Raw genomic sequence first — 25,000 nt, 5'->3', positions numbered from 1 at the left:
CGGTGGCTGTGCGCGTTGCCGCTGACCGTGATGGTGTTGTTTGATGTGTCTACCGGCATCGGTGTTTTTCGTGACTGATAGTTGTGTTTTATGGGCCAGTGTTATCTCTTCGTTTAGAGATTTACGATCAAGAAAAAAAGAAGGAGAATAGTCTCGATCGGAAAGAGAGAGAGAGAGAGAGAGAGAGGGAGGGAGAAAGAGAAAAAGAGAAAGAACGAGAGAGAACAAGTGCGTGAGAAAGGCAGAGAACGAGAGAGAGAGAGAAAGTGAGCGAGCGAGCGAACGAGCGAGAGCGAGAGAGAGAGAGAGAGAGAGAGAGAAGCATTGCAGGGTGCGTGTTGTGCGGGGGTGCACCGCTCTCCGGTGGGCATGGGGCTCGAGAGGGGGATCCGCCCCCTCTCGTAACCGCCGCGAAGCGCCAAGATTTCCCGCATCGAGTTCATCGAGAAATGGGGGCTGACCCCTGTCCTCAAACCGAGGCAGGACCTACGCCCCCACCGGAATGGTGCGGAGGAACACGGCGACACGAGGTACGCTCTCTCTCTTATCTCCTTTTTTTTCTTTCCTTTTGATCTTTTTCACCCTCTTCCTTTTCCTCTTTTCTTTTTTCTTTTCTCCATTTCGTTTGAAAAACAAATTTTCCTTTGCTACCCTTTCTTATCTTCTTCTTCTTCTTTTTCTTCTTTCTTTTTTTCTTCTTTTCTTTTCTTTTTTATTTCTCTCCCTTTTGAAAAGCGAATTTTGTACTCTTCTTTTTTCTCTTTTCCCCCCAGGTCTTATATGCGATATCACATCTGTCTATCTCCTATTTATCTATCTGTCTTATTCTCTTCTTATCGTTCCTCTCCGACGTGCTGGCGCTGGCGCTGTCGCGCTCGCGCGCGCGCGCGCGCACGCGCGCCCTCCTCGAGAGAACCGACTTTCCGTTCGTCCGGCAACGTGACGCCCACCCCCGTGCGCTATCTATTGTACAACCGCGTGTGTACACCGACGGCCCTTGCATTTTTCTACTTCTTTATTATCTGCTTGTGGATTTGCATTTTCTTTTTTATTTCTTTTCTTGTAATCGAGATCGTTCGTGTATACTGGGTGTATTTTCGTTTTTTCTTTTCCTTTCTTTTCTTTTTTTTTCTTCTTCTTCTTCTTCTTCTTCTTCTTCTGGAAGTTTCTTATCGGAAAGTTTCTGGTGAATATATATACATATATATATATATATATATATGTATGTGTGTATATATATATATATTGTTACATTTTTTTAAATAAGCTGCTCGTATCAATGTGTGTGCAGAAATGTTTTTTAATTCTCTAGTACAGTAGAGTTCTATCGTTGTAAATATCGAGTTTGATGAGTTTCGTAGAAGGATTATGTGTGCATGTAATAGAAGAGATTACGTACGATAAGTGTTGTCTTAATCTACGCGAGGAAGTAATAGTAGATTAATGTTTTTACGATTTTTATTTTAGCTCGAAGGAAAAGCTGAATTACAGTAATTTGCGAGCGTGCACTTAGAGTTGCGAGTGTGGTAGTAAAGAGTTAAGAGAGAAAGGGAGAGAGAAAGAGAGTGAAAGAGAGAGAGAGAGAGAGAGAGAGAGAGAGAGAGAGAGAGAGAGAGAGAGAAAGAGAGAGAGAGTTACAGAATTGCTTAAATTATTTCAAAGGTGGTACTAAGTTTATGATCTTGGAGATTATTAAAAGTTTTTAAAAGAATATTGCCTTGGAACGCTCTTACAATTATAATGATCTTTTTTCTCGGAGCAATTTAATTGTTGGAGTTTAAAAAAAGAAAAGAAAAGAAAAGAAAAGAAAAAACGTCGGATACGTGTGCATATTATTTTGCGATGAGAAAAAAAAAGAAAGAAAGAAAAAAGAAAAAACAACAAGAAATAGAAAAGAAAAAAAATTTCGATTGAATGTACACCTGTGTGAGAATTGTGAGAATCTTTTTTGCATGACCGTAGACTGTATTTTATCGGATATTAGATGTGTATATAAGTTTGCACGAATTTATTTTTTTTTTTTTTTACAAGACATTAATAATAAACCACCCCCTCGTCTATTACGTACACACATACGCACACATATTTTATCGTCGCGATATTTTTGGGAAAGAAAAACGTCGATGGACCGTTTTCTTCTTTCTCTTTTTCTTTCTTTTTTTTTTTTTTTTTACTTTCTTTCCGTTCCCCTTTCTTTCATGATATTTACGAAAAACGGCTGCTCCAATCGCGTCTCGTTGCAAAGCTACGAGTGTTTATAGAAGGAACGTGTGGGCCCAGCTGTGTACGTAGAACACAAATCGTATAATCGTTAGATTAGAAACGATGCACGCGTTTTCATATAATCCTTGTTGCCAGCGTATAGAATACGTGTTCGTCGATCTCTCGTCCTCGAGAATGATCCTGTAATCATAATTTACTAATTTATTACGTAAACCATAATAATTTTTGTGTAGTTCGAATCGGAAAGAAGACGCGAATTCTTATATGAGAAAAGAAAAAAATTGGCAAATAGAAACGAGAGAGAGAGAGAGAGAGAGAGAGAGAGAGAGAGAGAGAGAGGGAGAGAGAGAGAGAGAGAGAGAAAGAGATGTTGCTTTTTATAGTCCCTTCACCGTGTTAATCGCAACTACAAAATTGTCCTTTCGTCGATGTATGTATTTTTCAGGCGCGTAAGAAGGTGTCGTCACTTTTGTCTGAATAACGAAGACGGTTCTCCCGATGTACAATTGCATGCGGATCGTTTGAGAGAGAAAACTCTGTTCTTTACGATTTGGCAACGATAACACTACTGGAACTATAGTTACACTTTTGTACCCCTGAATTAGTCATTAAGAGAATGGCAAACACGAGGTATTCTTTATCGTAAGACGTTTTTTTACCAAGATTTCCAATTAATTAAATAATTAGTCATTAGAATTATATTATTAGCTGGATAGTCTTTAAATAATAGAACGCTGAAAGCTTTGCGAATATGAACATGAACATGAATTTTTTTTCTTTTTATTTTTCCTTTCTCTTCATCTTCTTCTTCCTCTTCTTCTTCTTTTTCTTTCTTTTCCTTTTTTTTTTGTTTTTTCTTTTTATCTTTTTTTTATCCTTTTTTTCTTTCTTTCTTTCTTTTTTTATTTCCGTTCTCTTTCTGTTCACTTATAATACGAAATAGGGTAAATAAATGCTTTCGGACTTGGCTATAACAAACGTGGCGCACGCTCAGAATATAGATCGGTGCTTTTCGCGAATAGGTTTTATATATATACAATATATATATACATATATACTTATGGGTATTTAAGAAAGAATTGGTTCGATTTCATGGATCACGAATAATGTTTACTGTCGATGAAAACTAAGTTACAGATGCTTAACCATTTAAGAAATCAAATATCATTTGTCATAGTTTTTGTTCTTCGAAAGAGATGTTTCTCTCCTTTTAGATATACCGGAAAGTATCGAAAAATACTCGAACAAATTTAGTGTCACACGAGGCAATGTTTTCTCCTTGAGCGTCAGTCGTTTCTATTCTTATTCGTGTACGATTCAGTACGAGTGAGCTTCTGCGTTGTCATCCCACGCCTTGCGTTTCGCTTTTCATTCTTCGCACGTTTTTCTTCTTCGTGAACTTTCTGCAAGAAGAAAGAAGATATATATATATATATATATATATATATATATATAATCTAAAAAATGATAATATTTTGAATTCGAAGGATCGTCGAAGAAAAATTTGACAGATTTTTCTTTAAAAATTAGATATAAATATAAGAATGCGAGCGGAGATGGAAAAAGATATTGAAATCATCGTTGTTATTAATGAATATTTAGACATCGACATATATGTTCTATTTTGGAGTACCGAGAAGTCGAGGACGATAAATCATTCCCTTGAAAGTTTCAATTTTGGAATTCCTCGAGAAATATAGTTTACGATCCAGGTGCCATAAGATTTTACATATCCTCACGGATAATCAACGGAATCGTCCGGAATATCTCAAGAAAAGAGATGGAATGAGAGCTAAAGAGAATCGTGATGTAACTCCATCGCGTGAATAGTTTAAAAATATCTTTGTTCTTGACCCGTTGGGTTATATTCAGAACACGAGTTAATGTATTCCTTCGTGTAGTCATATATATACATACATACATACATATATATATATATATATACACACGCACAAATATATAAATGTATTTATACGTGTGTGTGTATTTCTATTTAATATATATATATATATATATATATATATATATATATATAACTAGAAATGATGTATGATATGTATGTATATTCTCGTTGGAATGCATAGCGGTCATTGAGCCCGGGCAAAACGTCTGATAATGTCTCTACGAGGACGATGGTTAGCATAACGTAATGGGCTTTCAGCTTACGTGGAATGCGTGTTACGATCGTTCGAGTTGATTCAGCTTTTACATAAACGCCTGCTCGTCTGTTTTTTCTTCTCCTTCTTCTCGAGCACAAAAAGGGATTCCTTTCTAGTATACTTTATTCTCGTTCAAATATTCGCATTCTTACGAAAGAAAGTGAAGCTAGTTCTCTCGAGTACATCCATATCATTTTACATAATGTTATATATATTATCGAGAAATCCTGATCGTTGAAAATATTGTAACGCATTAAGAAAATTCATCGAAGGGTGTTAATATTTCGTTAATTAAAATTCTTGCGACGAATTCGCACCAAAACTTTTCATGGTTTATTTATATATGGTTTTCATGGTTTATTTATTATATATATATATATATATATATATGTATACATATATATAAAGAGCAAACTAAGCTCACGAATAAATAATCCGATAGCGATTATATATATATATATAATCGTTAGAGATTACACTTTATATCCTCGGATCTCTCGGTGATCAAAGTTAAGTGATCTCCTGCGAATCGATCGTAAGATTGAAATTTATTACAACGTTTATCGATTCCGTCGAATGATATCGATGGTTGAATAAAGTATTGCAAAATCGAGAGGCCACGAAATATGACTGTTCTCAATAGCATGGTAAACGAATGATATCATCAAGATCGTATTAACGACGTAGACGATGAGCTAGCTACCCTTCGATACTCCGTTGAATATGACAGGAAATTTACGAATATCGCGTAATCACGTTTTCATACTTACTATTAGTTTTATGGCCGCCGAACGCTCGAACTTTAGTGTCCCTTTATTGATATCACCTTTATTGTCCGCCGAAGCTCATCAAGCTGCAGTTAAAACCTTAATGACACTTTTTGCTATAAATGGATTCGACGAAAAATTGATTGGTCGGAACGTGATGTATGAAAAAGAACGAAAGAAAGAATGAAAGAGAAAGAGAGAGAGAGAGAGAGAGAGAGAGAATATATCGACCTACATGCGTCATATACAATATTTGAATATTTTTTTTTTTTTCATTTATCTGCCATTTTAATCTCCATATACTTTCCTATCTCGTTTTCCAGCGTTTAGCATTAATTTCTTTTTTTTTTTAATTTCCCTTTATCTAACATCAGAATTAGTCTTTTCATTCTTTCTTTCTTTCTTTCTCCTTTTTTATTTGTTTGTTTCTTTTTTTTTTCTTTTCACTATATACAATATAATTGCATATTTATTCTTCCCGCGTATACAACCTGATATTATTTATTTCTTTTTTTATCTTTATTACATGTTATATATCCATAAAAGTCTGACGAATTAATCTCAAGCGGACTTTTACTACTTGGTAGATGAACGTAAGTAAGTAAGTAAGTAAGTAAGTAAGTAAGTACTTACTTATATCGTACGGTGTATGCGCAAGCGAGATACCGAAGGAGCGTTAACTTAGCGTGGGCGTTTTGATCCTCGCGCTCACGTGCGTGAATGCACCGAAGCGAGGGCGTTTGCATAGCATTGCAAACGAGAGAGATAGAAAGATAGAGATAAAGATAGAGCAAGAAAGAGAGAGAGAGAGAGAGAGAGAGAGAGAAAGAGAGTAAAGCTCTTTGTATCCTCGTCGATGGTTATGACTCGCCAACACATTTAAATAATCGGCGCACCTGCTTATCTCGATGAATCGTGTTTAAAGAATTTTATTACATATTCAAGTATCGATCCATACGTGAGAGTGAAATGAAAAAAGAAACAATAAAAAAAGATAAAAGAGAGAGAAAAAGAGAAAAAGAAAATGCAAATATGTAATGTACTATGGATAGGATAACGTGGGAAAACACCTTCGTCCGTTTAAATGTCAAGATAAACAAGTCGAAGGAGTCGTTCCTACGAGAAATTCAATTCTTTCTAGATACTCAACGTCTACTCGTGATCGTTCAAACGAGTAATCGAGAAATTGCTGACACCTTAAGTGTCGAGTCGACAGACTTATTAGCCTTTCTCTTCTACCTCTATTTTTCGCATACTTCAAAGATAATAAGAGTATCTATTGTAGCCGAAAATATGTAAAGTAGAATGTAAGAAGAAGGTAATAGGGATAGGTCAAAGTAGTAAAAAAGCCAGGTAGCTGTGGCCAGCCTGTTAAACTCTTCTTCAGAATTCTGAATTAATAATGAAGAGAAAAAAGAGAGAGAGGAAACGAGAGAGATAGAGAGAGAGAGAGAGAGAGAGAGAGATAAAGAGAACGAGGTGGTACTTCATCTTCAGTGATACATACGATGCTCTCGAAAATATACAACGTTATGTACATACATACGTAAGTACATATACGTACACGTCTATACACACGCGACGCACGCACTTAAACACAGACACATTTTCTATGCAAGTATACATACCGATACCACCTTCTGGCTGACGAGTGCAAGGTGTAGCTACTTAAGGACGCATGCAGACTCAGCTCTTTCGTGCTTCCTAAATCTAACCACCTTCGAACTGGGTCACCTTCGTTTTCAATGACGAACACAATGCGAACGCACATGCACGATTTTTCTACAACGAAACTTTGTCTATTGATAGGATTGTATTTTCATCGAGATCAGTTGCTTCGTCTCTCTCTCTCTCTTTCTATCTATCTCTACCTCTATCTCTCTCTCTCTCTCTCTCTCTCTCTCTCTCTCTTTCTCTCTGTCTGTTTGTCTATCTGTCTGACTTCGTCTATCCTTTACAATGGACAATCGACTGGACAATTCTATGGAGTTTGAGTGAAAGTATCGTGAGTAAATCTTGTCGATCGGGACGGAACGTTTTTGTTAACGTGCTTGTCAAGAGCTTGAAAGATACAATGTATTAGATCGATATCGAAAGGAACGATAGAGTCAATGGTATACGTTTGAGAAAATTCATACTTTGTATATTAAATAGTTTTCTTCAAAAATAACTTATAACATCGATTTTATAACGTCAAGTGCATTTAACGATTCTTTTCTTTTTTCTTTTTTCTTTTTCTTTTTTTTTTTTAACGGCAAATTAAGTTTTATTATTTTATTAGAAAAGTTACTGATAATAGTATTTCTAATATTCGTGTTAATTAACGATCATTATTGGGATTCTTAGGATTGGTCAGAAGATCCTTCATAAATTTACAACGTCACGTTAACGTCGATCGTTGAAAAAGAACACCGAGTATCGAGTGAGAGAATATCGATAGGCTCATTAGCCGTAGAAGTTTAAATCAGAGAGGGTCTTCTGGTCGATGAAAGAATAACTTTTCTACACAAAGTAGGTAGGTATATAAGTTTCGTAATAAGCGTCGTGGAAGAACCTTTTGTCAGGCTGATACGAGCATAATGTCACATCAAATTTACCCTTAAAGTATATAAGGTTAACACACATTCCAGTATATGCTATTAAATTATTTTAAAAGTTTATAGAAAAAAAGAAAGATTTAATTAAACCAACAAATCGTTTCGGTTTAAGAAAAAATTCACAAAGAAACAACGAATGTTTTTGACGAATCGATTGGAATTAATCTCGAATATCTTGTTTTATTTTCTCGAAAAAAATATTTATATATATATCTACATATATGTATATACTTTGCATGTACATACGAGACGTTAAACAAAAATAGCTCAAGGAGTATAAGGTGAGATCCTTTGCATCGTTCGTGTCTCTTTCCCTGATGTAGGTCAGGTCACAACGACGAATTATGCTAAGACACGTATCACGTGCATTCGATTTTTGAGGAGAGTTGTATTTTACTCTTCAAACTTGACTATTAAAAAGAGACAAACGATCCTTCGAAACGTTCTCAACGGTAAATTGAATGTTCGTTATTCTTCGGCCCTTAATTATACCGAGTGAATTCTTAAATATGAAATAGCGTGTAACATGGCATATCTACACGATTCGATTGCTATTAACCGACTATAGCTCTTCCAACATGAGAGAAACGATAGAAGGTGTCAGTCGTTAATTGGTAACGTGAATCGAGTTTAGCGATTGCTCTCTACCGAGAACCAATTCCATTTATATGACCGTATTCACAAAGAGAGAGAGAGAGAGAGAGAGAGAGAGAGAGAGAGAGAGAGAGAGAGAGAGAGAGGATGAATACAAGGGAGGGTGAAAAAGGAAGAGAGAGAGGGGAGAAAGAGATTTCAGAATCGATTTCTGCGGTTTGCACTTCTGTGTACACTACTGATTGAACCGAAAGCGATCGTTATTCGCATTGCTCTTGGACGTACTTGATTCGCGCGAGACAAAAAGTCTACAATATGTTCTTCCTTTCAAATTTATCAATTCATAACACAGTCTGTCGAAACTCTAAAACAATGATTAAAAAATTGACTTTAATTGGCGATTATAATATCAGTTTAATAGAGTTTTCAACTTGCTTTCGTTCTGTGTAATATTGACCGAAAGAAACATCTAATTTCGTCTAAAGTAATAGATACATCAAGTTTCTCGAATTAATCATCGATGTAAAAATAAATTATAGAGACGAAAGGAATCCACGCGTAAGTTATGATATAGTAGATCAAAGGAGAAGATCAATGAAAAGTGAATAGTGAGATATGTTTTATCCGATCCAATATACATTAATTATATTTAGATAGTCGGATGTATTTCCTTTAAAAGAAATAAATAGAAATGAGCATGGTAGGTAGTCAAGATACATCGTCGATTCGTGCACGTCGAAGGATCCGCAGTGGGTTTCGCGGTAGCGCAGTGCGAGCAAACGTAAAATATCAGTTGGCACGGCTTTCTATGCCAGACCCGGGCTGCCTGTCCTCTAACCTTTCAGTCGTAGCACACTAACCGCAGAGTGGGCCAACACGATCATAAACATATGTGCATCTACGTGGCCTACGGTTTTAGTTGGGTACGCGATACGATACGTAAATATATTCCGGTCGGTGCGATCGTAAACGGACCGACCGGTCTTACCATTTCTAGTCCCTTTTACCTTATCGACCTTGACGAATAATCAAGCATTAAGGATCTCGTGCCAACGAACGACAACTTTACGATGATACCTGAAAAAAATAGCTCCCTTACTTTCTCCAGCTTTTACAACTTCTCCATAGAAAATCAATTCTTTCTTATTCTTTCTTTCTTTTTATTCCCAGAGACATTCATTCTTCATCGGTTTGATTAATTCGTTATCGTTGTGACTGTCGTTGTTATTATTATTCTTATTACTTCGGAATTTATTCGTAAGATTATCGTTTATTTGGTTATCGGCCACGTTCGATGATATTCGTACTTAGAAAGATTACGAAAATTCCATTGGAATCTATAAATATTCATTTAACTACTTTCGATTAAGTTCAATGCTCGAACGAACATGCACATTTGGGAGGGGACATGGGGATTTTCGAAGAAAGAATATCATCCTTGCTAAAAATCTCGCTATTTTGTTGAAACAACACTGTACAATGAAAGAACGCTCGAAACATGTGTTCCCTGTCTGCCGAAGCACTTCAGGATATCTATTTCTGTGAGACGTCAAGTTATTCCGAGCTACGCTCCGGCCTCGCGAAGTGCATCGACTGTCATCGATGCTCTAGGAATAAAGCACCGATCGTCGATATTCATGGTAAACAATTCTTTCTTTTCATTCTCTCTCTCTCTCTCTCTCTCTCTCCTCTCTCTCTCTTTTACAAGGTATTTATCAAGATTTTTTGTTTTCTTTTCACACAAAAACGAGAACGCATATTAATTCCAGGATGTACTAAGACGAATTAGTTCCTTCCTCTTTTATTAATAAGTATTTTTATTATTCATGAAAACTACTATTAACTATATATTACACTGCAGAAAAATACTATAGAGCAAAGTGATTCATTATAAAAGCATCGATGAAGGAACGACCTCGTGCGATCGTAAAATCGATCGGAACGCAAAGTTCCGGCACATATTTCCTACACCATTTCCCCAACGACGTCTTCTTCTCTCGAAATTAATGATCCGTAAACGAACGATTCCTTTCTTAGATTTACATTTCTTACAGTCAGGATTTTCGTTGCATCACGCGACTTGATTAATGAGGAGAAACGATTCGTTGATATGTTGCACAAGTTTGTAAGCGACGAACTTACCTTTCGGAAATGTCGTGGACGACAAATATATGTCTATATATACGTACACATATATATATACATATATTATACGTGTATATATATATATAACGATAAGGAATAACGTCGTTAAAGGGGAACGTTATCGATCGTTTGAAAAATAATCGATAGATATTAACGAGTCGATCCTTAATTACATTTATTCATCGTTGGTTTAGGATAATCGAAATTATGGCCAGATCTAATTTCTGCCCTGTAATATCGTTTAGATCGTTTCGTGGATGGACGTTAATATCATTTCGTGTCAACGTTCGAGCCGAGAAACAACGATTTCCGACGATTGAAACGAAAAGCGGGACGAGCTGGTCTTTTCTTTTATTTTCATTTCTTTCCTTGACAATTCCTTCGAAAGAAAAAGAAAAGAGAGTGAAAGCTTCGTTGGGATACTGCTATCGTTGGAAAAGATTCATCTGGCACGAGATCCCTTTGTTGTTCAGACCAAACGTCTTTTGCGACGATTTTCTTCCTAGAATCGTTGCGTTTCCCGTGCTAATCTTCCTTTTCTTCTACTTCTTATTTCTCTCTGTCTCTCTCTCTTTCTCTTTTTCTTTATACATCTGACACCTCAGCCGCAAGGATTCGCGAGAAAGCAATTCGCGAGACGTTACTTGGAAAGAAATTCATAGAGTTCGAGGAAAAAGAGGAAAGAAGTGTAAGGGGTATAAAAAGACGATGACGACGACGACGAAGAAGAAGAAGAAGAAGAAGAAGAAGAAGAAGAAGAAGAAGGGTAGTTGGGAGGGTTGGTAGAGGGTTAGATGGTAGAAAAGACGGCTCGACAGAGTCGAATCGACCCGGAACACCCTCGTTTGTCCACGGTGGGCGGGGCAAAGAGTCACTACGCTTTTTCCTAGGCATCTATTTTCCTTTTCTTTTTATCCCCCTCTGTTCCGCCTTTACTCTTTGCTCTTCCTTACCTCGGGAAACATGACTATGACACCCTTTGCTCCGCTCGCCGATTTTCCATTATCCGTGAACGAGCCTCGAAGGTGCTACGACGTTGGCCATAACTTTGATATACGAATGCTATCACGTTTCGAACTAACCCGAATAAAATAATATTTCTCGATATCGTTTTATTATATCAATTGGAATTATTTAGTAAAATTCTTCGAAGGAATATTTTAATTACCAAGGAGTTTGTCTATCAAAGACTGCTTTGCCTCTTTGATGATTCAAGAAATCGTTTGAAAATACTTATTATCGATTTGAAGTTATTTAAAGATTATCCTATGTATATATTTTCGATCCGTGTTATTTCTACGTTACGTTCGAGTTCTTTTACCGAGACGTAACGTACGAAAATAATCGTCGCAATGACGATGTCGAAGATTCGTTCGTGTTCCCTTGAAGTTTAAACACGTTTCAGGCGCGTCAGTTTAGACATTCCGAACGTCGGAAGATATTCGGTAAATGTCGTTAAGGATACTCGCGAAGTAAAGATACTTCGATGGCACGTGGCTTCGCAACATTTTTCACGCTTGTAAGCGATTTACCGAGTCTTTGTTCGAGAATCTCAGTTAGAAGAGATCCTTTTAACTTTCAAGGCTCTTTCGAGACTCTTTTCAAAGATTTTCTATGGATTTCAAGGTCCTAAAACTTTCCAATTCATCTTTCTCTTTACGAAGTTCTAGCGATTTTTATTAAATCCGCGAATAGGCTCGTCGCGAGGATACGGACGACGAAATATCCATTAGGGCTATTTGTTACGGATGCATCGAAAAGAAACGAAAGTTTCGACGTTCGACCGTGGTTTGGGGAAATGTTTCTGAGTCATCGAGAAATAATTATTGGCAGAGTGCCTAGAGATTGTCATCTCGACCGGTCTTGCAGTTTAAAACTGCAATCGAAATATCTGCATATGTGTCTATATCGTCTTTTGAAACATCATCGATCATATCCTTTGAAGGTTCGATCGCAAAGAATCTCGAACCATGAATTGCGTAGATTCGTTGATTAGTATTAGAACGAAGGATTATCGCTAAATGCTGTAGTCGTTTAGTCTACCTAAATAGTTATCACGTAGATCGCAGATGCATCTTGGGCGATTTAAAAGCGTACCTATATTATATATATATATATATAAATATAATATATAATATATATTTACAATACGTACATGCACACACATACATACCTATGTACACATATCTCTACGTATGTATATCGTATCATACAGTATCATCCATTCAAAGTCTCGTGTTTGCTTCGAACGGAACGAGTTTAACGATGCCTCGCGATCTTTCTCTTTTTAGATCGCTGCCGAAACTCAGCAGCCAGGACGAGGATGGGCCGAACCCTCACACCCAATACACAGGCGTCACGCACTTCGAGCCCATACCGCACGATCATGACTTTTGTGAGAGGGTCGTCATCAACGTGAGTATATCCTTTTTTTTCCATTTTCAATCCTATAATATTTTCTCCAAACGTGAGACCATCTTAACGAAAAGCAAACTACTGTGCGTTAAAAAATAATATAGTTCATTCATCGTTTACACGAATATGAGATTCGCTAAACGTATTCTTCCATTTTTTATTCCTCTCGAATGGTACAGTTGGATCGTTAACGGAGGATCTTAATCTCGGAAAAGAAATCTGAGAAATGTTTTGAGAATTAAATTATCAAGGAAATGATTTATAACAGTTATCGTATTATTCGAATCCTACAAATACTCGATGGTTATCAGATATTAATGATAAAATATGTTCTAGTATTCGGGTATTCAAATGAGGTAGATAGATTCGATTTATATTCGTATAGTCCGAACCCGAAGGCGTACTTAAGCGTTCACAACGTGGGGTAACGGTACCAGCGACAAAAAGTAATCGTTCCATTGTAACGACAACGGCCGAGCACCTCCGTTTCTTTTTGCGAAGCAAGATTATCTCAAGACACGAAGTGACCTACAGACCGTATTTGGCAGGCATCCAAGTTCGTCTTGGAATCAGGGGCGATATAGTACCAAGGTCGTATTGTGTGAACGGAATTATCTGTCCTCGTGGATGACACGACTGCATTGCGCCAATTACAGTTATCCGTTCGATCGTTTTTCAAAATCGCCGGGGGCCTGACAATTCGAAAGGATATCTCATACACTCCTTGTTGTTTCTTTTTTTTTCTCTTTTTCATATAAAAACGATCCCTAAATTTAGCAGTCGTACCTTCATTTTTACAAGAGCACGAACCAGACGTAAACTTTGACCGATCGATACGATAAATCTGTAAAGTGTATAAATAATTGTATAAAATCGTACGAGGCAACGTTAAAGAATAACTCGAACGTTTATTTTGTATCAAGTGTCAATTTGTATTTCATCACGATTACATTGTATCTTTCTTGTTGGACGATCCGTCGGCGAATGTGTTTTCGAAGATGTTCGAATAATTGTCGATCTTATAAAATCATGGAAGATACGTCAAAATGAAAATTCTTGTTCGGCAACGAATAAAAAAAAAAAAAAGAAAAGAGAGAAATGTGATCGTATACGACTTTGTCTTCGACAGGTGAGTGGATTACGGTTTGAGACACAACTGCGCACGCTAAACCAGTTTCCGGACACGCTGCTTGGCGATCCGGCAAGGCGGCTTCGATACTTCGATCCGCTTCGCAACGAATATTTCTTCGACCGGAATCGGCCTTCCTTCGATGCGATACTTTATTACTATCAAAGCGGTGGTCGACTTCGCCGGCCAGTCAACGTTCCCCTCGATGTTTTCTCCGAGGAGATCAAATTTTACGAACTGGGCGAGCTTGCCACCAACAAGTTCAGGTAAGACGTCGGTTAAATCGATCACGTTTGATACTGTATCGCCAATAAAATAAATTCTAGAGTATCGCATTGAAAATTAAATTACGTGGCAACTCGTAGTATCGAGGATCGACGAAGAACGTTTTCAAACAAATAAATTGAACGAATTGTCCGACACGTTTTTACGATCGATTGCAACGCGTGATGATAATCCATACGGATTCCGTAGCATTGTCCGGTGGAAGGTAAAAAAAAAAAAAAAAAAGAAACAAGAGAAAAAAGGATAAAATAAAAATAAAAAAATAAAAAATAGAGAGAGAGAGAGAGAGAGAGAGAGAAAAGTAGGTGCGGTACTCTAGGGCAAAGATCGATATATACGTTTCTATACACGGAGAAATAATACGATGTAACAGGGAGGACGAGGGCTTCATCAAAGAGGAGGAGAAGCCGCTGCCGTCGCACGAGTTCCAGAAGAAGGTCTGGTTGCTGTTCGAGTACCCGGAGAGCTCTCAGGGAGCCCGGGTGGTCGCCATAATCTCCGTGTTCGTGATTCTCCTCTCGATCGTAATCTTCTGCCTAGAGACCCTGCCAGAGTTTAAGCATTATAAGGTCTTTAACACGACGACGAACGGCACGAAGATCGAGGAGGACGAAGTGCCGGACATAACGGACCCGTTCTTCCTAATAGAGACTATTTGTATCATCTGGTTCACGTTCGAGTTATCGGTGCGCTTCCTCGCCTGTCCAAATAAATTTAACTTCTTCCGTGACGTAATGAACATCATCGACATCATCGCGATCATTCCTTACTTCATCACCCTCGCCACGGTAGTGGCCGAGGAAGAGGACACGCTTAATCTACCAAAGGCACCGGTTAGCCCTCAGGACAAGAGCACGAATCAAGCGATGTCCCTGGCGATTCTAAGAGTCATCAGGCTCGTCAGGGTGTTCCGGATATTCAAGCTGTCCAGGCACAGTAAAGGCCTCCAGATACTTGGCCGTACTCTGAAGGCCTCTATGAGGGAGCTCGGTCTGCTCATCTTTTTCCTTTTTATCGGTGAGTCCAAACTTTCTTTTAATACTACTCTCTTCTCCAAGACGCTCTATCATATATAAAACGCTCTATCATCGAAAATAAACAATTGTCCTCGCGATGTAATATTAATTGGAGTGTTTAACGGAAAAAGGGGGATGATAATGGATCTTGGGACGTTGTTACCAAAGGCCAAAGGACGGATCCGATCTAATCGGCAAAGATTCGTCGTGATACTTAACGCTGATACGTTTCTAGATTCCAAGCAAAGATCGAAATTCGCATTTTACCATAAAGGCATTATTTACGTACGTACGTACGATACGTACGAATGGAGAAAGGAGAATAAGAAGGAGGAAGATTCTAGGGGAACGAACCGAGAAGACCTATTCCAATAGGATGAATTCGTGGGTGGGCTGGTGATATGGCCCGAGACCGATGAGAACGACGGGAAAGAATAACGAGAGGAAAGGAGACTCTGCCAAAGACGTTGTTCCAAGACGCGCGTAGAATCGAATGGTGCTAAAAACACACACCGCTTGAACCATGCCTTCCTCTTGTCTGCCTTTCAGGTGTGGTGCTCTTCTCGTCGGCGGTGTACTTTGCGGAGGTGGGCAAGCACAACAGCCAGTTCAAATCGATACCGGACGCGTTCTGGTGGGCGGTGGTCACGATGACGACCGTGGGCTACGGGGACATGAGGTACAGAGCCACCGGGGGCATTAAACCCACTGAACCGGTGTTTTCTTCCTTGCATTGCAGGTGTGGTGCTATTTTCATCGGCGGTATACTTCGCGGAGGCCGGCTCCGAGAATTCGTTCTTCAAGTCTATTCCGGACGCGTTCTGGTGGGCCGTTGTCACGATGACGACCGTGGGCTATGGTGACATGACGTATGATGTACTCACTTTCACTTAAGACTCTAGTTAATGCCCGCCAAAACGAACACACGCACCACCAGGTCCGCAGTTCCTTCCAACTACTACTTAAACCTCCTCCACTAGGCCTCCTTCCAACGCTATCTTCCTGGGTACTCGACCCCTCGAGACTCGAACCCACCCTAACGCGATCTGCTATCCCTCCCTATCCTCTTTCACACGTTCGCTCTATCTCTTTTTCTCTCCATCTCTCTCTCTCTCTCTCTCTCTCTCTCTCTCTCTTTCTCTCTCCCCCTTTCCCTTCCTCGCCATCCTCTTCAACCGTGAGCCAACATGCCCTTGTTTTCTACCTACCCTCTTCACCCTCCATTGACTTTCCACCTACTCGCAGCTACCTACTACCTTCATCGTACTTTCTTCTCTCTTTCCCTCGTTCTCTCCCTAACGTTCTTGCGTTAAAAGAGGCTACGGAAGGAAGACGAGAGTACTCCGGACTCGGGATCGAGGACTCCTAACTCCAACCTCCACGATTTAATATCCCAATAGGGTTCACGCTTTTAAAGTCAAACCCTTTGATCTGAACCATACTAGTTTTCGTCCTCAGAAAAATTTCTTTATTATTATTATTATTATTATTTGATATTATTATTTCTGTCGGATTTTATTAGTTTTATTTTTAACGTCCCGATTAGAAAGCCAGTCTGTAACGCTTTGTGTTCCGTACATCGACCAGAATATAGAGGTTAACGCATTGAGTCCAGGACATTCTACAATACGTCCGCCTTATCTGTTTGAGAAAGTACGGCTAGTAAATGAAGCTTCATGGAGAGTAGAGAACTCAACGAGGCTCTTGTCGTTCCCTATTGTCGAGCGGTGATCAATGAGAAGGAAATGTCGAAACATGATGCGCTTCGAAACGCGATGGCACAGGTGCCAGCTTGTCTCCGTTATGACGGTACTCGGTTTTCGTTGAAAAATTAAAAAAAAAAAAAAGAAAAGGAAAAAGGAATAAATAAATAAAAAATTAAAAAAGGAAGGAAGAACTAAAGAGAAAAAAAAAACGGTGAAAACGAAACTACGAAAAAAAACGAAAAGGAAAAAAAACAATGGAGAGACAAAAAAAAATATTCCAATAGCTCGTACGTACGTTATTCTCCGATATTTTTTCGTGAATTTCTTTTCACCGATAAAGGGACTTTATCGTACCTCCCATCAGCTTTTTTTTTTTCTTTTTATTTCTCTGCCTTCTCCTCCCCCCCCCCTCTCTCTCTCTCTCTGACTTTACGCTCGTGATACCCGACATTCGGTACTATTTATCTAATGAGAAATAGAAGGGAGAGAAAAAGACTCAAGATCTCTGGTGTTATGGCCGAAGGAGCTTCCTGAGCAATTGCTTCCCGTAAATCAATAAGTGTCCTCGGGCAAGCAGTACAGGCTGCTTCCTTGGAAACGCCCCAAGGCAAAAAAAGGAAAAAGAAAAAAAAAGGAAGAGCAGAAAAGAAAAATAAAAAGAAAAAGAGAAAGAAAAAGGAAAAAAGGGAAAGAAAAAGAAGAAAAAATCATAAGGATTCGAAATGGCAAGTGGTGGTAGCTTCGATTCCCTTGGTTGCGGTATCGATCGGTTTAGAAGATTAAGACCTTCGCGTTAAACTTTTTTTCCACCAATAATACTATATCTTTCTAACCCACTTTCAAAAGCTCTACTCTCTTTGCTCGGTCAGATTGTATTCCGTTGATATTAATTATGCAAACTTTATTTGTGGCCAATCAGCGAATTAGATTTTACTTGGAGGTCAAGCTTTATTTATTTATTTATTTATTTATTTATTTATTTGCTTGTTTGTTTATTTTTCTATTTCTTTATTTCTTTCTTTATTTATTTATTTATTCTTATTTTTCTTTTTTCTTTGTTTTTCTTAGAACGATATATACCTATTTCAAATGTCTATACTTTCTCGAAAGAATGAAATGGAACATGTATTTAATCTAAAAAATCAATATGAATATCGTGTCAGGGTCACGTATATAACGTTAAAGTTGTACGTTAGCGAAGTTTGTTCTCGTTTTGACGGATTTTCTTTCGTTATCACGATCGATCTAATATTAAAAGAAAAGAGAAAGTCGTTTATTGAATTTTTTAATCAACGTCGACATATTTTAACTTTGACGAATTAATCCGTATCTCGAAACCTAGCCCGATCCTAAATATTCCTCGTCACGAAAACATTTTATTCTTAAAATCCACTACAATAGTTTATTGCATTTGGGTTCGTTTTCTTTTTATTTTCTAATCCCGAAACACAATTACTTTTAAAACTTAACTTTCTTTTCATTTGCGTTACGAATAATCCAATGAAGCATCCTTTGTGTGTGTCGTGATTTAACAAAATAATTTACCAATATTTCAATTATTCTCTTTCTCTCTCTCTCTCTCTCTCTCTCTCTCTCTCTATCTCTCTCTAGCAAGTTTCTCAAGTTAATTAAAAGAAGAGAAAAAAGTCAAAAAAGAAAATCAAGAGAGATACATCCATGCATGCGTGAAGTCTTCTCTGCCTGATAGTGCCCGGCATGTCGCTGAATTTCTAATTTTTTCAACTACTTGTATTCTTATCGAAATTATCATTTTATTGATCATTAAGTATCTACATATATATCCCCAATTTTCCTTATACTTGATACCATCATTATATGCGCCATTAGCCATGGATCACGAAGGCCCATAGTACAGTGACACCTGCAGGAATGATTTTTTCACAAACTTGATGCAACTGAATTATTTATTTTACATAACAATTAATACATAGAGAAAAGAATTTCGCATAAGTGCAGATAATGATGAACTAACGGAAGTGAAAATGGGTAAAGGTAAACTTTTTCAAACGTATTATTTATATGTACAAAATAAAAAACGAAATGTTGACTAACGCAAAATAACATTTTTTGTTTGAAAAACTTTCTCCACACACTTCGATGCTAGTTTTTGAAGATTTGCAAATATGCGCAAAGGATTTATTTTATAATTTTCTACGACATGGTCGAGATAAGAAAGCTTCGATAGAGATACAATAATGTTTATTATACGATATAATTGTTTCAATCGATCAAAGAATTTATCTATACATACAATATTCTCCATGTTGTACATAAGAAATTATAAAATGTAATTCTTTGATATCTTTTCAAGTATCAACGATATCCAAGCAAAGTGAAATCATTTACTTTTTTTTTTGCCCGAGTGAATGGATTTTCGATTTTTCTATATCATTTATAAATTTTTTTTTTTCATAAATTATATATATATGTATGTATATATTTATACATATATACATATAACATAGTTTACACCGAAGCTTCGCGTATTTAGAAGGATCACCAGCACGTAATGGCTACTTAATATCCTTAATCTTACATCATATATACATATATATATATATATATATATATATATATATATATATATATATCGCGATAGAGCATATAGATCGCGCATTATGAAGAAGCCTACTTAGCGAGCCCTAAAATTGGTCCTTTAGTCTAGTAGTCTAAAGAGCCGGCAGCTTACATTGGACGCGTATTGCAAGGTTATATGTACATACGGTCGTTTGAAAAGTGCGAAGCCACGGAGACGGTCGGTATGTACAAATAGGGTGTACCTTTTAAAGCGATAATCAAGCATAGCTGTGATAGTTCAATTTCAAAAAAAATCTTATATATATATATACATCTAAATAAAATATATTCGTATTTATATAATTGGAAAAATGCTTTCTCTCTCTCTCTCTCTCTCTCTCTCTCTCTCTCTCTCTCTCTCTTTCTCCCTATCGAATTACATCAAAGATCAGAGTCGTACGAAGAAGAATAAAATAAATAAATGATATATCCATGTTGAAAATACGAATTTATGGTCGATTATTTCTTTAAAAGAGACACTCAGTGTACGAGTCCAAACATACCGCATAAAGTAGAGAGCCACACTCGACTCGACACCGCAGAACTCACACAATATAGTGACACCACACCTAGCACCAAGCATATATACAAGAATGACCTTTACACGCTCTTCGCACCAAATTACGTGACCGAATCGAGTCGTGTATTTTTTTGTTGCAGGCCCGTGGGAGTCTGGGGGAAAATCGTGGGTTCCCTTTGTGCGATCGCGGGTGTCTTGACGATCGCGTTACCCGTCCCCGTCATCGTCTCCAACTTCAACTACTTCTATCACCGTGAGACTGACCAGGAAGAGATGCAGTCACAAAACTTCAATCACGTGACTAGCTGTCCGTATCTCCCTGGCACGCTAGGTAACATAAATTTTCTAAATGAAATATTTCGGACGAAAAGCGAATTATCGATTAAAATACAAAATATTAATCGAGTCGATCTAAATCCAGGTCAGCACATGAAGAAGAGCTCGATGTCGGAGTCGTCGTCGGATATAATGGAGCTGGAAGAAGGCATTCTGCTGACGCATCCAGAAATAACGAAGAAGCCCAACTGCAACCCTCGCCACAATAATAATATTAATCCAGCCTGCATGAGCATCGAGACTGACGTCTGACTACTAGGTAGATCATCCAGCAAACTCGATAAGATTATGGATTATATTAGGTTCGATCAATAAGTATAACAAAAAAAAAAAAGGAGAAAGAAAGAAAGGAAAAATATCGGAGTGCGAATATTGTCGATTAGAAATGAGTATATATAAAAATTTTGAGACTACTTATTGATCAATCGAAATGGTATCTAGGCTGCGCCTAGATGCTATCTACCACCGTGACACGATACTCGCATTTAGACGACGAAAACAGGAGGTCGAAATAATTTATATGTTCATTATTTTATAATTGATTGCAGTGAAGGAGACGGTGGCAGCGTGGTGGCCGGTGTTGGGACAGTTGTCAAAGAGCAGCTGTAACTCCCTACGGTGCCTAACGTAGACCTCCTTCATACACACACACAAAAAAAAAAACAAAAATCCGTCGTGTCGCGCGCATGCGCGCAGGCGAACACGCGAGACGTGTTGCGCAGCGCGCGTGGCGCGCTCGACGTTCGGTCGTGCGCACGCGCGTGCGGTCCGTGTCCAGTCTGTCAATACGAGGGGTGCTTCCAGTCCAATTGCCATTGAGAAGAGAAACGAAAGAATAAAATGATAAATGCAAAGGAAATAGGAAGAAGATGAGAGGTGAATGAAGAGCAAAAAAGAAAAGAAAAGAAAAGAAAAGAAAAGAGACGAGACCAGACACGACGAGACGAAACGAAACGGAAAGAAAAGAGAAGAGGAGAGACGAGACGAGACGAGACGAGAGGAGAGGAAAGGAGAGAAGAGGAGAGACGAGACGAGAGGAGACGAGAATAGAAGAGGAGCGGAGAGGAGAGAAGAGGAGAACGGATCAAGGATCAAGGATCAAGGAATCGTTTGACGACCGATCGGTACGACAGCGAGCGGCTTCTTCTTCCGTGCGAAGCGAAGTGTGGAAGACGACGACGTGTTCAGGGTAAGAAGAGGAGGACGCTGAGATAGTGTATATCATCGTCTGAGAATTTAGGAGGAAAAAAGTACGGAGGGAAGAGGGGAGGAAATTTTGCGTGGTGAAATATAGAAAGAAAGGAGATAGACAGATAAGATAAATAGGCGAGAATAGATAAGGATAGAGAGAGTTGTCTGTGTCCGTGAATGAATGTATGAATGTATACGTGAGAGAGAGAGAGAGAGAGAGAGAGAGAGAGAGAGAGAGAGAGAGAGGGAGGGAGAGAGAGAGAGAGAGAGAGTGACAGAGGGAGAGATAGAGAGGGAGAGAAAGAGAAAGACAGCCGCTTAAAAAGTGCACGTAACTCGTCATCAGGCACGTCGGACGAAAGCATTCCTCGCGCGTGAATCCACCCCTCACACCACCGACTCCAGTGTTCAAAATAAAAAAAAAAAAAAGAAAAAAAGAAAAAAAAAGAAGGAAGGAAAGATAAAAGGAATTATAACGAGGGAGAGAAAAGACATAGATAAGAGAACGAAAGGCGACGGAAAAGGACCGTTAGAACACAAAATTTTCTTGCCTGCCTATCCTTTTTCCCCCTTCGAGCGTCTCCTCCGAAACAGCGTCCGATGATATATGGGGAGAGGCACGCAGAGGGGCAGGAGGACGGCTACGGACCACGGGATTTATATCGAATAAATGCTAATTGATTATTGTCGAATATAATAATTAATTGGCCGATTTGACGCATGGCCGAGGTACGTTAAAATACGTTTTATCGATTAAGTAAGGGTGGACTGGCTAAACGGAGATTCGAGTGCGGCTGTGGAAAGAGAGGACGTAAAAGGGAGAAAGAAAGTTTGAGTGAATGAGAGAAAAGGATAAAAGAGGAAAGAAAGAGGGGGAGAGAAAGAGAGAGGGAGAGAGGGAGAGAGAGAATTAATCGTAGATTCGGCAAGGAAAAAGAAAAAGAAAAAAAGAAAAAACGGGCAAAATAATTCTAGGGGCAGTGTGTCTAGCGGTGGAAAAACCGTTTTACTCGTTTCTCCTTATTTTTTATTGAGAGTGACAAATTCGAAGTACAAGTTCTTCGGGTATATCGATTCGATTAATCGCGATAAAACGTTCCGAATGTAATTTCGTTTCTTCGACGGCGATACTGCATACGTTCGTATATAGATTAATATAAAACATAGTAAACGATCGCAGACGTCGAAAACAATATGACTAATTAACGTTTACGAATGTGACACGTGATACGAAACGTCTTAAAAAAAAAAAATCGTATGCAGTATTGCAACGCGTTACCGAGTCCGATCGGTGATATTATTTGGTACGTGCGTATCACAGATCGAACGTCGTTCGACTAACTTTTAGACAAGTAAATGAAACAAGACCGTGTGTCGAGATTATCTCGAATGTATGTATTTTTGGTATACCATAATCGACGAATCGATGCTTTCCAAATTTCCGATTGAAATGCGTCTAGCATAATCGTTAAGACGTTGCTTCGTCGTAAGGAATATATAAAAAAAAAGAAAAGAACAAAAGTGATAACCGAACAAAGAACATACAAACGAACGAAGGAAAAAGAAAATAAAAGAAGTTAGCAAGGGGACGTTGTAAAAAAGGAAAAGAGAGAGAGGAAAGAAGAAAAACAAACAGGATATTACTCTTGTTCGTGCGTGAGTCCCTAATCGTTCGATATTTATGCTAAATCCATATTTAGATAATTAAGCGATGGGAGATCCACGGCAAAACGATTTCGATGAACCGAAAAAAAAGCGAGCAAGAATAAAGACGGGAGGGGAATGAAGGAATCCTACGAAAAAGAAGGAAAATGAAAAAAAAGAAAATACACGATACAAAGAAACGACGTTATCTTCGACGTTTCGCTCTACTTTTTACGGCTCGAAAAAGGAAGTAACGTCGTGGAATCGCGATGACTGCCATTTTACGATTATCCCGCGTAGATCGTCCGAATTCAGCCAATCTCCGATTACAGATTACGATGATAACTAAGTAGTCCTATTTTAAATCCGGATCCGCATTTGCAACTCGTATACCCTCGCGAGCTCTATTTGCCTTCATAAGAAAAAAAAAAAAAAATTCAACGCCGGTACTATCGAGCGGTCTGCCGTGACGTTTCACGCGCGCAAACTGCCAAAAACGAGACGATATCGAGAGACAGAAAGAGAGGGTCTAGGCATGAAGAAAATTATAAAAAGGATAGGAAAGAGAATAAAGATCCAAAGGGTGGATCTGTTATTTAGGGAAAAGTGTAACGTTGTTGAAATTAACGAATAAAGGATTAAGATTTGCAAGGAAAAGGAACGTGACACACAAAGTGTATATTGCAGGTGACACGTTCGATTAGGGCATACGAGATTAATAGTCGCGTTTCGATTCCACGGAAATCATCGTACGAATTAAAAAATTTATTCGTACATAAACGGAGGACTTTTTTCCGTCCTCGTGATATTTAGAAAACGAAGGAATGAACGAACGAACGAACGAACGAACAAGCGAACGAAGCAAAATAAAACAAAAAGAATAAAAATAAAACGAAAAGTCAGATTTCGGTGGATCAGAACGTGACTCGAGCATCCCGCGCATCGATTCGATGTCGATGAGGAAGAGAAAGTCTGAAAATTCCAAAAAAACATTAGACCTACTTACCAGGCGATTTAGCGGTTTATCAAATGTAGATCCTTAGGATTGAATTGTATTCGAGAGATATTCGATCTTTCATTAGACGAAGAAAGATATAGTACGCATTTATTCTTGGCGTTTATCGAGGGAACGACGAAGGTGAGAATGAAAAAGAGAGAAAGAGATAAAAAAGAGAGAAAGGGAGATAAAGAGAGAATGATGGAGAATGTAAGAACGAGAATGAAATTACATACTGTAATGTATGAGAGTGACATGGAAAAAAGAGTGCACGAGTGGATGAGAATGAGAGAGAGAGAGAGAGAGAGAGAGAAAGAGAGAGAGAGAGAGAGAGAGGGAGAAAAATGAACAAATGAAGAAAATAAGAACGAGAGCTATATATAAACAGATGTTTTAAGTTACGCGCTTTTATTACGATACTTGAACTTCTCGCCTCGCTGATTTAGTCAAAACGAACAAAAAATATGAAACGCATCAAACTAACAGCCTAGCTAAAACGCGAGAGAAAACGTGCTACGAAGGATATAAATTTATAAATACTAAATACCGTTATCACAAACACTATTATTATTACTACTATACTATTACTACTATTACTAATATTACAACTATTACTATTATTTAACACTACTACTACTACTACTACTACTACTACTACTACTACTACTACTACTACTA

General features: G+C 38.2%; 1 protein-coding gene and 1 long non-coding RNA gene across 9 annotated transcripts in view; both read left to right on the top strand.

The window, feature by feature from the left end:
- LOC122634844 (potassium voltage-gated channel protein Shaker) overlaps positions 1-21,447 on the top strand; it is a 126,806-nt gene extending 105,359 nt beyond the window's left edge. For 3 of the 8 annotated variants that reach the window (XM_043824193.1, XM_043824196.1, XM_043824197.1), the window contains exons 2-8: positions 12,777-12,900; positions 14,030-14,295; positions 14,688-15,331; positions 16,070-16,199; positions 20,295-20,485; positions 20,576-20,749; positions 21,039-21,444. In XM_043824193.1, coding sequence (XP_043680128.1) covers positions 12,777-12,900; positions 14,030-14,295; positions 14,688-15,331; positions 16,070-16,199; positions 20,295-20,485; positions 20,576-20,742 — 1,522 coding nt within the window. In that variant the 3' untranslated portion in view covers positions 20,743-20,749; positions 21,039-21,444. Of the gene's footprint in view, positions 1-2,668; positions 2,854-12,776; positions 12,901-14,029; positions 14,296-14,687; positions 15,332-15,879; positions 16,010-16,069; positions 16,207-20,294; positions 20,486-20,575; positions 20,750-21,038 lie in introns of those variants that run through there. The other 5 variants (XM_043824199.1, XM_043824194.1, XM_043824195.1 and 2 more) reach the window with 5 other exon arrangements.
- A 46-nt stretch (positions 21,448-21,493) lies between these two features.
- The window catches only part of LOC122635006, a 13,493-nt gene continuing 9,986 nt past the window's right edge, over positions 21,494-25,000 (top strand). Inside the window, exon 1 of the long non-coding RNA XR_006328536.1 lies at positions 21,494-21,679. This is a non-coding gene — a long non-coding RNA (uncharacterized LOC122635006). The remainder of the gene's footprint in view (positions 21,680-25,000) is intronic.

The sequence above is a fragment of the Vespula pensylvanica genome, chromosome 16, assembly GCF_014466175.1.
Source record: "Vespula pensylvanica isolate Volc-1 chromosome 16, ASM1446617v1, whole genome shotgun sequence".
Classification (NCBI taxonomy): domain Eukaryota; kingdom Metazoa; phylum Arthropoda; class Insecta; order Hymenoptera; family Vespidae; genus Vespula; species Vespula pensylvanica.
Note: the sequence above shows the minus strand (reverse complement) of the source record. Positions and strands in the feature narration are given on the sequence as shown.